Source organism: Macrobrachium rosenbergii, chromosome 40 (genome assembly GCF_040412425.1).
Source record: "Macrobrachium rosenbergii isolate ZJJX-2024 chromosome 40, ASM4041242v1, whole genome shotgun sequence".
Taxonomy (NCBI): domain Eukaryota; kingdom Metazoa; phylum Arthropoda; class Malacostraca; order Decapoda; family Palaemonidae; genus Macrobrachium; species Macrobrachium rosenbergii.
The window spans coordinates 31,713,847-31,729,750 of NC_089780.1; the positions used below are offsets into that span (position 1 = coordinate 31,713,847).

Below are 15,904 nucleotides of genomic sequence, written 5' to 3' on the forward strand. Positions count from 1 at the left end.
TTGCTCTCCGTGGCGAACAGATCCACCTGGAGGCCCGGAACCCGGCGGCGAATCCAATTGAAGGAGTCCCGTCCAGAGACCACTCCGTCTCCAACGGAGTAGTCCTGGACAGGAGTCCGCCACCACGCCCCGCATCCCGCTAGGGTGGGTGGCTGACAGATGCCAGCCGTGCTTGTTCGCCAAGGAGAAGATAGCTACCATCACCTGGTTTACGCGACCTGATTTGGAGCCACCCTGTTGATGCAATGAACCACTACGGCGCTGTCCAGCACAAGCCTGATGTGAATCTGGCCGGGCGGGCGAAGTTTCTTGAGCGTTAGAAACACTGCCATAGCTTCCAAGGTGTTTATATGAAACTGTTGGAACATTGTAGACCACGTTCCTTGACTTTTTGTTTTGGTGAGTACCCTCCCAACCGCTTAATGAAGCGTCCGTGGTGGATTACCAACGCCGGAGGGGGAAATTGGAGTGGAACCGACCCGACAGGCCACTGGCTGTGGACCATGGCCGAGCCTTGTCTTCAAGATTCGCTGGATTGAAGAGACCCTGTCTCTGAGCCTGACATTGGCTCTGCCTCTGCCACACTGTTTATATCTTTTAGTTTCGCTTTCAAGAGCAGGTCCGTCAGTGAGGCGAACTGAAGGGAGACGAGAATTCTCTCTGAGACCGGGCGGAAGCTGCTTTGTCCTTCAAAATTTCCTGGTAGCGGCGGCAATCTCCCGCTTGGACGGGCGGGAGGGACAGCCTGTATGAGGTCAGGTCCCATTGGAGACCTAGTCACTGGAACCGGGATTCCGGAGTCAGGCGGGACTTCTCCTTGTTCAACTGAAAGCCTAACGACTCCAGGAACTTGACCACTATGGTCGTAGCCTTCCAGCACTCCTGAACTGTCGGAGCCCAGATTATCCAATCGTCCAGGTAAGCCGCCAGGGAGATTCCCCGGGACCGTAGTTGCTGAACGACTGTTTCCGCCAGTTTCGTAAAAATTCTGGGGGCTACATTGAGTCCGAAAGGCATGACTCTGAAGGAGTAGGCTTGTTTCCTGAGTTTGAAACCCAGGAAGGGAGAGAAGTTCCGCGCAACCGGGACTTGATAGTAAGCGTCTGAAAGATCGATAGAGGTGGTGACGGCTCCACGCGGAAGTAGAGTCCGTACCTGAGCTGCCGTAAGCATGCGAAACTTGTCGCATCTTATGTAGCGATTTAGACGTGATAGATCTAGAATCACTCTTTGTTGACCGGAATCTTTCTTTGGAACAGTGAACAACCTGCCTTGAAATTTGAGGTGCCTTACTTTCTTTATTGCTCTCTTGTTGAGAAGCTCTGTCACAAAATCCTGTAGGGTTTTGGAGGGGGGTTGGTAAAACCTGGTCAAAGGAGGGGGATCCTTGATCCAGCTCCAACCCAGACCTTTGGACACAATGCTGTGTGCCCAGGGGCTGAAGGTCCACTGGTCTTTGAACCAGTAGAGGCGACCACCTACCTGACTGGTCTCAGTGGGAGGAAGAGGGTTTGCTTCCTCTACCACGGCCTGATTTTCCCCGAGAGGCGGATCCAGCTCTACCTCTGTATGGGGCGCGACCTCTGCCCCCCCTTGCGCTTCTATTAAGGCCGTGAAAGACCCCACGGCCCTCATAGGTGGAATTGTACGCCGGGGAGGAGACGTACGATGGTGCAGCAAGGGGTTGGGCTGGTTGAACCAGCACGTATTGGTGGGGTTGAGCCTTGGAGGTGGAGGGTTGGCCCACCGCCGAGACTGGGACAGCCTGAACCACTGTCTGGGGATGAGGCCTCCTGTGTCTTCTGAAGCGTTTCCCCGACTTACCCTGGGAACTGCCAGCTGGGGAGTTTTCCGCTGAAGGCGAAATACCCCATCGAGCGAGTAGGCTTTGATTAGCCCTAGTAGCCTCGCTCAGGACCTTAGAGACTTCATCCTCTGGGAAGAGATTAATCCCCCAGATGGAACTCTTCATGAGCTTATTAGGCTTATGACGAATGGTGGCATCCGCGAAAATGAATTTGCGGCACTCCAACTTGGCCACCATGAAGTCATACAGGTCTGACTGAAAACCTGCTAACAGGGATTTAGCCAGAACCTGGAAGAGCTGTTCATCTGCACAGGAGACGGCGACCGCCTCTGACAGACACAAGGAATTCAAAGACCGCCTCAGTCTTGTCCTTGCCTCGAACTCCGCCTTCAGGAGAGCTTCGGAAGTTTGGGAAGCTGCTCGCTGAATTGCAGGATGCGCAGAAGGCATCTAATTTACCCACCGTAAAAGGTGGATGGGGCGCCCTCCAGAACTCCTCACCTCCCGGGAATACCAGGGATGTGGAGTCCGTCTCCCTGAGCTGAGGCAAGGGTTTGCCTTGAAGCAGGCCTGGGCCGTCGCCAAAGCAACTTTATTCAGGCAGGGAGGGGCAACTTGTCTCCCAGGGAAAACATCGATAGTTGCCCTTGAACGGAGTGAGTTTTGTATTCTCCGCTTGCCACTCCGTAAGAGTGCGAAGCAGAGCCGATTTGGCTTGGTCCCCAGGGAAGATCACCGTCTCCTTTGGGACCTTGTCTGATCGTACCCAGGCCTCCTCCGTCAGCCTAACGAAGCCTGGGTAGGGGGGCAAGAGGTCAGGAGGGAAGAACTCCAACCCTCCAGACGCCTTGTGCCCAAACCCTCGATAGTCAGGGTATCCTCATGGCGAATGGCACGAAGAGCAAAACGCCACGGGTTCCCAACATCAAAAGGAGGGAGGAGGTAGTATCAGGGATCTGATAGCTAGGTCCGGCACCGCCGAGTGCGCCATATCGGCGATCAGATTCTCCTGACTCTGCAACCTGTCAGCAAGCTTAGAAAGCTTGGAATCAACCTCCGAAGAAAATCTAGCCAAAAGCATCCCCGCAAATGCCTCAGGGTCAAAGGGAGGCTGGCAAGGAGGGCTGGGTCTTGCCGCCCTCTTACTCGCCTCCTTTGCCCGAGGTTCCAGATTTGCTCCCGGAGGCCAGAGGTGCGAAACCTTTGCCTTCAACGGGGGAAAGGGGAAGCCTTATGGGGAAGACGAGGACTTAAAGCCCTTCGCCTTCCACGAAGTCTTCAACTTGGGGACAGTAGATGGAGCACTGTCCTCAAGATGGAAGACTTAGAAAAGCCCTGAAACGAAGAGGTGGATGATGAAGGGGGATCAAAGAGGGCGCCGCCCCGCTGCCTCGCTTACCTCACCACCTACCTGGTCCTGCTCTGTGTTCATGGGCTCTAAATCCAGGTCCAGAGCGGCGACGTCCTCCAAACCCCCGCGTAGAGTGTCTCATCTAGGAGTGGCTGGGTCACAACCCAAATCTGTTCGATGATAGGTGCGCCACTTCAGCTGGTACGGCTGCAGCAATCCGGGCTCCGGGTAGAGAAGATCTCTCCACTTCTCGCCGAGACATATGGCTTCCCCGACGAACGTTTCTCCCAAACCCAGCCACCTGCGCGGAGGGGACTCAAGAGACTCCTTCTGGAGGACTCTGGCCGGCCTGAATGAGGGGGTGAATCATAGGGAGGCTAGAAAATACCTTAAATAATATAAAACACAAAATATTGCAATATGGTAGGCAGAAACTAACATGCGGGTGGAAAGCAAACAGCTTACCGACTCGTCCTGGGTGCACCCACAAAGAGCGAAGCACACCTTGCAGCCCTCCGGGTGCCAAACGATCAGATCATCGAGTCGGACCGCACAACCAGCGTGGGTCCGACACACCACATGTCCATAGGGTTGTTGGAGAGTGGCGGTACACCCGGGCTCCTCACAACGAACAGTCTGTAAGTGGAAACAGTAAATGAGCTTACCTTCCTAAGAAACTTAAACTAAGCAGGCAAGGGTATTTCAGTTAACCACCGGAGTACTCCGGCGGAATGAAAAAACCTTGTCAGAGACGGGCCTACTAGGAAGTAACTTAAAATTAAGGTAAGCAGGATAAAAAACCCCCCCGACTGCCGTAGTATACTGGCGGAACGAGGGAGCCGAATCAACGGGACCTTCACCGCAAGGGATGCCGGGAACAGGGTGGCGGAACCCAAGGGTGAAATCACCGGACTCTATGACCATCATGAAATAATAAATAAATACATATTCGATGGCGGGGTGAGCCGCTGGGAAAAATAAATCAATGTATATCTGACGGCCGTGTAAGCCGCCGGGACAAGTAAATAAGCACACACATATCCACCGGCGGGGTGAGCCGCCGGGGAAATTATAAACATATAAAAGATGGTAACATAATTGGTTAACAAAAATATACAAATCTACGTTCCCCGGAGTCTGGTATCACCCTCTCCGGGAATCTCAGGTCCCTGTCGTAGAGAACCAAAGAAGGGTGAGGCTGCCAAACACCACGCTCCACCGGGGCAGATGTAAGCGCCAGTCAACCCAACTAGAGTATCTCGAACGCCGGAGCGAACATGGAACAAGGCCGAGAAGGAAACCCTGAGAAGTTCGAGAACCTGCTCAATCCTAGGAGAGCGGGAAACGAAACATCGAGCCCAGCAACGTGTCATCTGGAACCATCCCTGGGAGGGAGCAAATCCCTCGACCAGGAAAGATCCACAACTCGGAGTGGAAGTCGGACACCGACGTCACCCGCACGAGAAGATGACGAGAAGCTGGACTCAAAACAGGGTAGAGGGGAGGGATGGGACAGAGAAGGGAGTAGGCCAGAGCAGTGGAAAACAGGAGACTGGGGAGAAGCTCACCCGCTCAACTGCATGATACCCAAAATCATGGCCTACACCTAGGGGAAGGGAGGGAAAAAGACTAAGACCTCTGTACTCTCACCTTATACACATAGACGTAGCCTATGGCCCAAAATAAAAGGGGGGGGAGAAGGAAAGGGGGAAAAGGGAACAGCAGGGAGAGAAATTTCCGAGTCGAAGACCAGCCAGAGCCGAACGTAAGGGAGTGCTAACACGCATGGAGGAGACACACTCACGGAAAAAACTTCAACCCCTCGTAAAGAAGAGGGAAGAGAGTAGGGTCTCACTCCAACACCCAAACAACGGACAGAGGAAGGCACGACAACAAAAACTCCCTCAACCTGCTGACCCTCTCCTCTCGCCTAACCTAACTCAGGGGAAGGGAGAGGAGGAGGTCAAAGGGGCAATAAAAGCCTAACAAACACTAGGCTACAGCATGATTAACCAAAATAAATCACCATATGTGTGCAAAAATATATAAATAAAATAAAATAAATATATGCTTGTGTTCGGCGCATAGCCTAACCGAGGGAGGCGACAGGATGAGCCTGACGTCCCCACGGAACTAGACCAGGCAGGTGACAGCATGGAACATAACGGGAACCCGATGCGGGAACCCAAAGGTACAGATCAAAAACATTATTGTTAGAGAAAAACCGAACAACCCAGCTTAGGAAAACCACCAGGATGAGACCTATGGGGAAGGAAAGACATGAGCCGACCAGGAAAAACCCAAACAGAACAAGCTGAGTGGGTAAACCTCGCGGACAACATGGCTGGCTGGGGGACGCCGTAGCGTCATAACAAAGCCACGTATAATTAAAAATACGAGCTAAGACAGCCAACAAATCATAAGACAACCCCACAATAAGATGGTACTTAACTTGGATAAGGTAAAGCTGCTCGACGACATGTTGCAGATGAAAATAAGCCGAAACACAAGCCAAACAAAAAACAGCAAGCGTCACAATCAAGTGCTAGAAATGGAAAGAGTTCAGATGGCGCTGGAGTCGCCGCGTGGTGGGCTGGTGAGCGTGGGCGCTGGTACGGCCCCTCGCTCTTCCCGGGGATCTTAACATGGGGATGTCTATCGAGTGTGGCTCTGTGGTTGTGATTCCTTCACTCAACCTTGGTTATACCAACGTCTTCATTGAAGATGCTCGATCTGGGGGTAGTAACTCCAGCATTCCTGAAAGCTTTTTTCTCTGGTATATTTAGCAATATTTATACCTAGAAATTCGTGTAAGAATGGAATTTCACCGGGTGACACAGGGCTGAGCTCAGAAAAGGCTTTTTGACTTTCTTCTGCTCTAGCTGCAGTCTTGACTTGATTTATTTGTTCTGCCTTCCTTTAAAAAATCTCCCTATATGCTATCAAATTCCATCAGTTCTTATTAACTTATTAATTAATGCACATTCTTAACCCTTAAACGCCTGTTGGACGTAGCAAACGTCAACTAAAATTGTCTGTTGAATGCCGAGTGGACGTAGCAAATGTCGACTACAAAAAATTTCAACCTTCGTCAACTTTGACTCGACCGAAATGGTCGAAAAACGCAATTGTAAGCTAAAACTCTTACATTCTAGTAATATTCAATCATGTACCTTCATTTTGCAACAAATTGGAAGTCTCTAACACAATATTTCGATTTATGGTGAATTTTTGAAAAAACTTTTTTCTTACACCCAGCTGTAACTCAGCCGAAAATTTCAGAAATTCTTTCGTCATTTTGTCGTAATTTTTGCACTGTTCTATATTAGCCGTTACATAAAGTTTTATATATGAAAATGTGCGCAATTTCATGTACAATACAACAGAAAATAACTCATGGTTGTAGCTTTTATCAGTTTTGAAATATTTTCATATAAATCACGATAACTGCCAAAATTTCAACCTTCGGTCAACTTTGACTCGACCGAAATGGTAAAAAAACGCAATTGTAAGCTAAAACTCTTACATTCTAGTAATATTCAATCATTTACCTTCATTTTGTAACAAAATGGAAGTCTCTAGCACAATATTTCGATGTATGGTGAATTTTTGAAAAACTTTTTCCTTACGTCCGCGCCAGAAATTCTTTATTCACATTGTCGTAATGTTTGCACTGTTTTATATTAGTCGTTACATAAAGTTTTATATATGGAAATGTGTGCAGTTTCATGTAGAATACAACAGAAAATAACACATGGTTGTAGCTTTTATCAGTTTTGAAATATTTTCATATAAATCACGATAACTGCCAAAATTTCAAGCTTCGGTCAACTTTAACTCGACCGAAATGGTAAAAAAACGCAATTATAGGCTAAAACTCTTACATTTTAGTAATATTCAATCATTTACCTTCATTTTGCAACAAACTGGAAGTCTCTAGCACAATATTTCGATTTATGGTGAATTTTTGAAAAAAATATTTTCCTTACGTCTGCACGCCGGTAACTCGGCCAACATCTCAGAAATTCTTTTGTCATGTTGTCGTAATGTTTGCATCGTTTTACATTAGTCGTTACATAAACTTTTATATATGAAAATGTGTGCAATTTCATGTAGAATACAACAGAAATTAGCTCATGGTTGTAGCTTTTATCAGTTTTGAAATATTTTCACATAAATCACGATAACTGCCAAAATTTCAACCTTCAGTCAACTTTAACTCGACCGAAATGGTAAAAAACGCAATTGTAAGCTAAAACTCTTACATTCTAGTAATATTCAATCGTTTACCTTCATTTTGCAATAAATTGGAAGTCTCTAGCCCAATATTTCGATTTATGGTGAATTTTAAAAAAATTTTCCTTACGCTCTGCGCGGTAACTCGGCCGAACATCTCAGAAATTCTTTCGTCTTGTTGTCGTAATATTTGCACCGTTTTATATTAGTCGTTACATAAAGTTTTATATATGAAAATGTGTGCAATTTCATTTACAATACAACAAAAAATAACTCATGGTTGTAGCTTTTATCAGTTTTGAAATATTTTCATATAAATCACGATAAATAGAAAAAATTTGACTTTCGGTCAACTTTAACTCGACTGAAATGGTCAAAAACTGCAATTGTAAGCTAAAACACTTACAGTCTAGTAATATTCAATCAATTAGCTTCATTTTTCAACAAACGGGAAGTCTCTAGCACAATATTTCAATTTATGGTGAATTTTTGAAAAAAATTTTTTACGCCCTGCGTTAATTCATGCATCATTTTGTGATAATATTTTCTCTGTGTTCCTTTGATCGTTTTAAAATTTGTTATATACCAAAATCATCGCAATTTAGTGTACAATACAACTAAAAAAATTAAGTCATTAGCTTTAACCGCTTTTGCTTACAGCGATTTGTATACAATTATATAAGAGTTTTTGTTTTCGCTGTCATATATTCCAATATTTATATATGATAATGATATTTATTTTCATTTCTGATGGTTGCATACTAAACTTCAGGCAATGACAAAAAAATGAGCCAAAATGAACTCTTAATCTTAAAAACTAAGCATGCTGTGATTTTTTGAAAAAACTTTTTTCCTCTTCGGCGCTAACTCACCGAACGCCGCCGGCATACGGGAGACGTTTTTGTAAATAGGGCTTCGGCGTTAAAGGGTTAATACAGCTTAATTCAAGCAAAAATTATATACAAGCATACATTTGCAGGTTAACTTACAAGTACCTGTATGTATGTATGTGTATTCATTATTATTCAAATAATAATAATAAGATAAAGAAGTCTCCTTTTTCCTCCCAAGTTTTTAAGAGCTTTTCATGAATGCAGCCGTGAGTTTCTTCTGGAATTTTGAAAATATTCATTGTCTATTTAAATTTTGAGATACTCCAAAAAATGTAATGGTAAGGAATTCTCAGGTTTCTCATGGTTGCATTTACAAGGTTCATTGCATAGATTACAAATGTTTTTTGTACTGAAAATTCTGGCAAGGGACTTGCAACCAAAAATTAAACAGCATGAATGTTGTGAGAGAACAGGACTAATGTCAAACACATTATTTTTGCATATGAATGACTTATCATAGGATTCATTAGGATGGGGTGAAGTTCTTTTATATTGTAACAGTTGTACTTGGGGCACTGTCATTAATATGCTGTAAAGAAATATCATAGTGACATGATAAATGAAAACAACACAACACGCATCACCCTGATCTTCGTTGCTGGAGATGGATAAGGTCCACGGTGAATCACAGCACACAACCACTAAACAAAACTTAAACCGACCACCAACAACGAACAAACAAAAAAAAAGAAGAGACATGAACCATTAATGCTGGTACCAAAAAAAGACGAACTCCCTTCACTTTCAAGACACCTTTGTTGTTAAACTCCAACAACCAACCACTCACAAGAACTCTTTCTAACTTGTCTCTCTCTAATCTCTCTCTCTCTCTCTCTCTCTCTCTCTCTCTCTCTCTCAAAAACGTTGGGAAATGCTAAATAAAAACAAATTTCTGATCCCTCTATAATGTAAGCCAAGGAATTTATTAACTTGACACCTTTGTTGTTAAAGAGGTTTTTTAACTTGTTTCTCTATAATCTCCTTTTGAGCTGATCTGCACCTTTTATTCAGTTATTGTACTGTTCATCATTGTCTTCATTTTTAATAGCCACAGGATGCATCTCAAGGCACAGTTATCAACTGCTGCTTAGTGTGTGTGTGTGTGTGTGTGCTAATGGGATCTTGCACCTGACATAAGGTCTTCATTTTGTGGCAGTTCCAAAAGTTCACAACTGGTTTGGCAATAGAGAATTATAATTACCTAAGTTCTCAGCTTTGTTATATGAGTCTCAAGAATAACATTCATGTTGTAAAACATCATCGTCACTTTCATGTAGCATCATGAAAGGCCCTCTTTCATTAAGAAACAGTTCAGTGGTGAACATAAGTTTACTTATTTTATGTCATTCGCACCTCAACTTATTCCCCTTGTAAAGGCTAATGGTGTTGAATATGTTGGACATATTTATGCCAAAAATTACTGGATAGGTACCTGAGAATGTTTTTTATCATCAGATATACTTTATATATTATTTTTAATGAATATTTTTAGGTATAAAAATGTGTAAAAAAAAATCTACTTGACCTTTAATGGTTTAAAGAATTGAGACTTTTTTGTAATTTTTTTTATAGTACCTTTCTTATTTCCAACAAGTTTCATTACTCTTGGAAGAGAAATGTTAATTCTATGTGTGTCAGTGTATTTTTGCCAATCAGCATTAGTCATATACAGTATGAAAGTGTAGGTTCATATGTTAGCAAAAATACAAATTTCTTTTTAGTTTGGTATTTTTCCTTTTCTTGTTTTGCTTTGTTTTGTATCCTTTTTGTCTTTTTATCATTTCTCAGCTTGAAGTTTACAGGTTTTGGACGAATGTTTTAATCAGGAAACTAAAAGATAACACAAGGAAGCAATTTTTTAGTGTAATCATGGTTTCTAGGTCAAAAAATATTTTCTTTTCAGATGGGAAGAAGTTGAGTCAAGTAGAAATCAAGAGAGTGAAGAAGCTTTTGATGAATCAAATCAACAAGAAGTGGAGGATGAGGAAAATGGGGATGAATCTGCAGTTGAGGAAGAGGTGTCTCAGGCTAAAGCCTCTGAGGATGAAAATAGGTCAGTATTGGATGATGCTTCTTTTTATGTAATAAAGTTGTTTCAAGCTTTTCTGTGTATTTGTTTCATCATAAATGGGCAGCTCATTTACCTTGTCTCCTCTTTTTTTCTGTTTTCTAAATTACAGTGGACCCCCACTTTTTTGTGCTTCACTTTATTGCAGATTTTTGTGGAACATATCTTTCACTTTTACACAGGAACTTTCACCAATTCCCAAATTTTTCTGTGGACTGTATCTCTAAAATTATCCCTGATTCACTTTTTTGGGTGTTTTTGGATGATGGTTTGGGGTGTATTTTTGTTTGAAATGATATTAAATTGTTATAGTATGATAGTTAAAGGTACCATATATACTCGTGTAACATGCGATCTCGCGTATCATGCGACTCCCAAATTTTCACCCATAGAAATTATCTTATCATGTATCTCTTGTACCATGCGAGTTCTTATTGTGAGAGTGTCAGTTCAAAAGGGTGGTAGTTCGGCATGCTAACGGCTGACCTGGGTCATTTGGGTGTGCGCTGCTATTCAAATTATTTTTCTTTTGAAATCCCAAGAATTGATCATAGAAAATCCCAAGATTAACAAAAAAAACCCAAGATAATAAAATGATTATACTGTACATCTGCCAAGCCTTAGAGTCCTAAATATCTCTCTCTCTCTCTCTCTCTCTCTCTCTCTCTCTCTCTCTCTCTCTCTCTCTCTCTCTCTCTCTCTCTCTCTCTCTCTCTCTTAACACATGCACACTGTTTGTGTGTGTGTGTTTGTTCATAGTGTTTTAAAAATGTGTAGTACAGGTAATACATCCTTGGAAGACAAAAAACAAACACATAAATTTTGTTGTTTTCAGTCGCATGGACTATAAAGTTGTTCCTTCCTGGAACAAACCTGGGTCTTAACATTAGGATAAAGCTTCTGGCGCCAGCTGGAAACTGGTAAAAATAAAACAATATAATTGTATATGCAAGGAATTGGTGGCCTCTGGCATCTGTCACGGACGAGGTGGGTGACACCACAGACCCAGGCTTGATCTTGTGATGCCCCAGTTATTCTTTTACTGCCTCTGAGTGAGGATGTCTTGTTCTTTCTCTCCTCCTTAAAGCCGGTCTTTTTTCTATGCCTGTGTTTTCTCTTCTGTGTTTTAGTATATAGGTTTGTGTGTTTGTAACAGAGTGTTGTGGGTATCATGGAACCCCAAAACCCTTCTACAAGCTCCAGTTCTGGCTCCAGCAAGACTCAGAGGAAATGTCTGGGTACAGGAGGTTATCTGTGTTCGTGTTTCCTAGCCTCCACGAGTACTGATCCTCATTCAACTTGCAGTAGCTGCAGAGCTAATTTATGTAGTGAAGTCAATCCTTATTCAGAGTGTAATTCTTGGTCTCCTGAGCAATGGAACAGGTTTGCCAAGAAGGGGCAGCATAAGAGGAAGTCAGAGGCTCTATTTTTGGATGGTACTCCTTCTGCCTCATTGACGGGCCAAACTCCTCTTGATTCTGCCTTCGTTGGTTAGATCTCTTCCAGTTGCTGCATCTTCAATTGATGGTCGTTCCCCTTCCTTTTCTCCCATTGATTCGTCTTTGGAAGTTATGGGAGTGGGTTCAGGAGATTGTACAGTATATCTGATGCTGCTCCGTCTCACCCTTCAGGGGGTGAGGGCGTATCGCCATCTATATCCTTTGTTCCAGTTTCATAAGCGCAGAAGATGTCAAGTGTTTGGGCATCATTAGGCCCATCAGGCGTACCAACCTTAGATGGTCTGCTGTCCCACTTCATGTCTTCCCGCATCCCAGTTCCAACACCGATAGCTGTTCCGACCCCCCCAGGTCTCCACTACATGGGGTCATGTTCTGTGACATCTAGCAGGACGCCTATGGTACCAACCTCGCAGCATGGTGGGTCATCTCTGGTCCTTCCTACAGGCTTACCAACAGCCTCTTCACGTGGTTCAGATTGCCCTCTTGACGTCACAACAGGAACCCTCTATGACGTCATTGTATGCTCTGTCAGCTATAGTGATGTCACAACCAGGCCTCCCTGTGATGTCAGCAGCTGTTCCGACTGCGGATTCTCATTCAAGTGGTGTTGGAGAGACTTGACTCTGTCATTGAAGAGAAGTGCAGTCGCGCTCGTAAGAAGAGACGTGGCTCTCCTTCTTCTTCTTCATCATCATCGTTGCCGTCGTCATTGTCTGTTTCTGCTTTACGTTCCTGGGAAGTGTTGGAGGACTAGGGATTTCGTTTCTGATCTTAGAGCCAAGAAAAGAAGGAGGATTCCTTCTTCTTCGAGCCAGGAGGGTTGCATCCCAGCATCGGACCATGGTTGTTGCTCTACCACAGACGTTCATCATTGTAGGGCTATGGCTATTACGGACGATCGCGTCTCTTCTGCAGTAGTCTCAGGGTTGACATCGGCTTATGGCCATTGCTCTCCCATGGATGTTCAGCATCGTAGGAGGTCTGGTACAGGGAAGGATCATGATCCTATGGCCATTGTCCATGGTTGTGATTCTTCTGCGGCTAGCCACGTAGGAGTTTTGTCGGGCCGAGCGGACGTCGATTAATGATTCATCTCATCCATTGGCTGCTAACCTGCAAGGTCTGCTCGTAAAAAGGGAGCTTTACGAAGAGCCCCTTTTCCCAGTTATACCTGTGTAGGTTTGGAGGAAGGATGACAAGGCCCCAGTCAAGAAGACTCGTGCTTTGGATCCTCAGGCTAACGTCTGTTCAGGTGGAGTTCCTGTCGACGATAGGGACCATGATCGGATATCTTGCTCTTGCTCCAGGTCTTGGTCGCCCAGAGGCTCCTGTGATTCCTCTGGGGTTTCACAACCAAAGACGTCTGGGTAGGCGTGACCGTGATTCTTCATTTGAGCTCTTAAAATAGGCAGTTATAAGCATTTTAGGTTAAGCGGTACAGGGTATTTGGCAGTTATAAGCATTTTCACATATTTTGGATTTCCACAGTGGGTTCTGGAACCTATCCCTGTGAAAAAATGGGGGAGCACTGTAGCTCTCTTTTAAAAGGCCATGAAATGATTGCATTACTCTTGGTTTGGTGTTTTCTTATTTTGAGTGAAAACTTTATACAGGCAGTCCCTAGTTATCGACAGCCTCGGTTACTGGCGATCCGGTTTTACAACGCTTGTCTAGCGATGACAATAACCAGATTTTCGTCGCTGATAACCAGTTATCAGCGCTGATCGCCTCTTATCGCGGCGCTGATCACCGGTTATCGACGCCGCTAACCAAGGATCAGTGCTATTATCGGTGATTTTCGGTTAGCGGCGATTTTCGGTTGTCGTCACGCCGTCGGGAACAGAACCCCGCCGATAACCAGGGACTGCCTGTACAGTATTATATACAGGTTTTCCCCCATAAAGAAGAAAATTATTGTCCCTGTGGCATAAACACATGTTCTGTATTCTTATAAACTAAGTCTTGTTACTTTATTGACATATGAGAAAAATTATACCACTATATTTCATTTAGCCTCCTGTAAGCAAAAAAAATGCATTGTAGTCAAAACAAGTTTAGTGCCCACTGCTTATGTTCGAAGAAGGTACATTGTCTAAAATATCTCATTTATATTCTATTTCATATAAAAAGGGTACAGTATTGAAATTCCATTTGTGTTCATTGAGTATATGTTTTGTGATTGCTGGCATGATGGGTTTCAAAGTTAAGTTTCTTTCCTTATTAGTTTAGTGAAGAGAAGTTATGAGATGTTTGCAAGACCAAATGTCTGTCTGGTGGTTCAAATTATTTGTTTGCAGTGTCTTGAAAGGAAAGGAAGTGAATGTTCTGTGTACCAAATACATCTTGCACTGAGCTCCTGCATGGTAGAGATATTTTGATGCTCTTCTTTTGATTAGTAATTTACACTGTCTAGTAATAGTTGTGGTTGTTTTTATTCACTGCCATTTTGACAGGGTTTATTGATTGTTAGAGTTTTGCTCTCTGTGGCCTAAACTTTTAGATTAGATTAACTTGAAGGTTAAGTAGATTTTATTATAAAGTATAATATTTTTATATACCCAGCAATTGAATCAGATCATTCATTCAGACTTTTTGAGTATCTTAGGTGCATATAATAGACAAGTCATCTTTGTGCACTGCTGACTACAGAATGATTAACGAATAGGTGGAGTTATTCTTGGAAGAATATAGGGCATTACATTTAACAAGTGAGTATTCTGCTACTAGTGGGAACCTTCTATTCACCACATAACTGATTGTATTATTGAGAGCAGTTTTTAATGATTGGATATATTTTATGCCTCTACATGTCTATTTTTCATTTAAAAGCTTTATAATTTTTTCCCTTACTGGGAATAGGTCTGTTGATTGGGAGTTGTTTTCACTCTTCTCCCTCATCATCCATGGATTGGAGGAGGGTGCTAGTGGCTATGATTGAGCTCAGAGGGAGTTTAGAGGAAGGTACAAGAAGTGTGAATTGCTGTTGGTGAGATCTGATAAAGATCTCTGAAATAGAGAGGTCTGATCCTGGGCATAGATCTACAATTAACTTACAAATGCTGGTTCTAAGGCTTTCTAGGCAAAGTGGGGTGCTTTTGTTTGGTACCAAAAAGAGGGGCCCTTGCGTGATATGGTTGGTGCAATCAAGGTACTTTTTCACTGTGGCCACTGGACTTAACTTCGGATTAGAGGGCAAAGAAGGGATAACTATGGGTTTCCTTCTATGAAACGGATTCTCGTTTTTAGCTAAAAAATCTCCGAATTAAAAGGTTACTTTATTCTTCCCAAAAGAACAAAACTGATCTCCTCTTTTTAGCGCATGGATCTCCACTGATCTGGCTCCCATTGCCAGACCCACTAAAAACGTTTTTTCTAACAAGAATTTCATATTATTGTCTGAACATCTGTTCAGAGCAGCTAGGACTATATCTAGATCCCATGATACTTCACATGGTTGTTCACTCAGCCTACGGAGAGCCATTGATTTCATCATCATTTCAAACACTTCTGAATGCACCTCTACTCCGAATCCGTACCTTAAAGGAACCGCAAGGGCCGCCTTGTGATTTTTAATAGTGGAGGGAGCCAACTTTTTTACATCAAATAAAAACACAAAGAACTCTCCCACGAAGTTATTATCGATGGTAGTTGGTTTACGGTCCCTAACAAATGAGACAAATTTGTTCCACACTGACTGATACTGTTTGGCGGATTTCCCCTTAATATTAGTGATTAAGAATTCCCTGACTTCAGGTGACCATTCCATGAAGCACAGGGATCTGAGAAAGTCTACACGTGAAGGCTTTTCGTCAGAAAGGAGGAGGCTTATACAGTTATCCCTTGAACCTGCTGGGAAAGAATAGGAAGATGTAGTGGCTTGTGATGAAAAGTCAGCTTCTGTAGGGTTGGAAACCAAGAGCTGTTTGGCCACATTGGAGCAATCAATACTCCCCTCCCCTTGAACTCCTTGAGGAGTTGTACTACTTTCATAAATAAATTCGTTGGGGGAAACAGATAAATGTTTCCCGGCAGGTTCCAGTCCAGCGAAAGCACGTCTCTGGCCACTGCTTGAAGGTCGTGATAGGGGGT

The 15,904-nt window shown here is 43.5% G+C and overlaps 1 protein-coding gene across 8 annotated transcripts in view; it reads left to right on the forward strand.

Annotated features, from left to right (window-relative positions):
* LOC136826315 (HMG box transcription factor BBX) overlaps nt 1-15,904 on the forward strand; it is a 228,793-nt gene that overhangs the window by 187,786 nt on the left and 25,103 nt on the right. For all 8 annotated transcript variants that reach the window (XM_067083555.1, XM_067083557.1, XM_067083559.1 and 5 more), the window contains exon 7: nt 10,191-10,340. In XM_067083555.1, the coding sequence (XP_066939656.1) occupies nt 10,191-10,340 (150 nt within the window). The remainder of the gene's footprint in view (nt 1-10,190; nt 10,341-15,904) is intronic.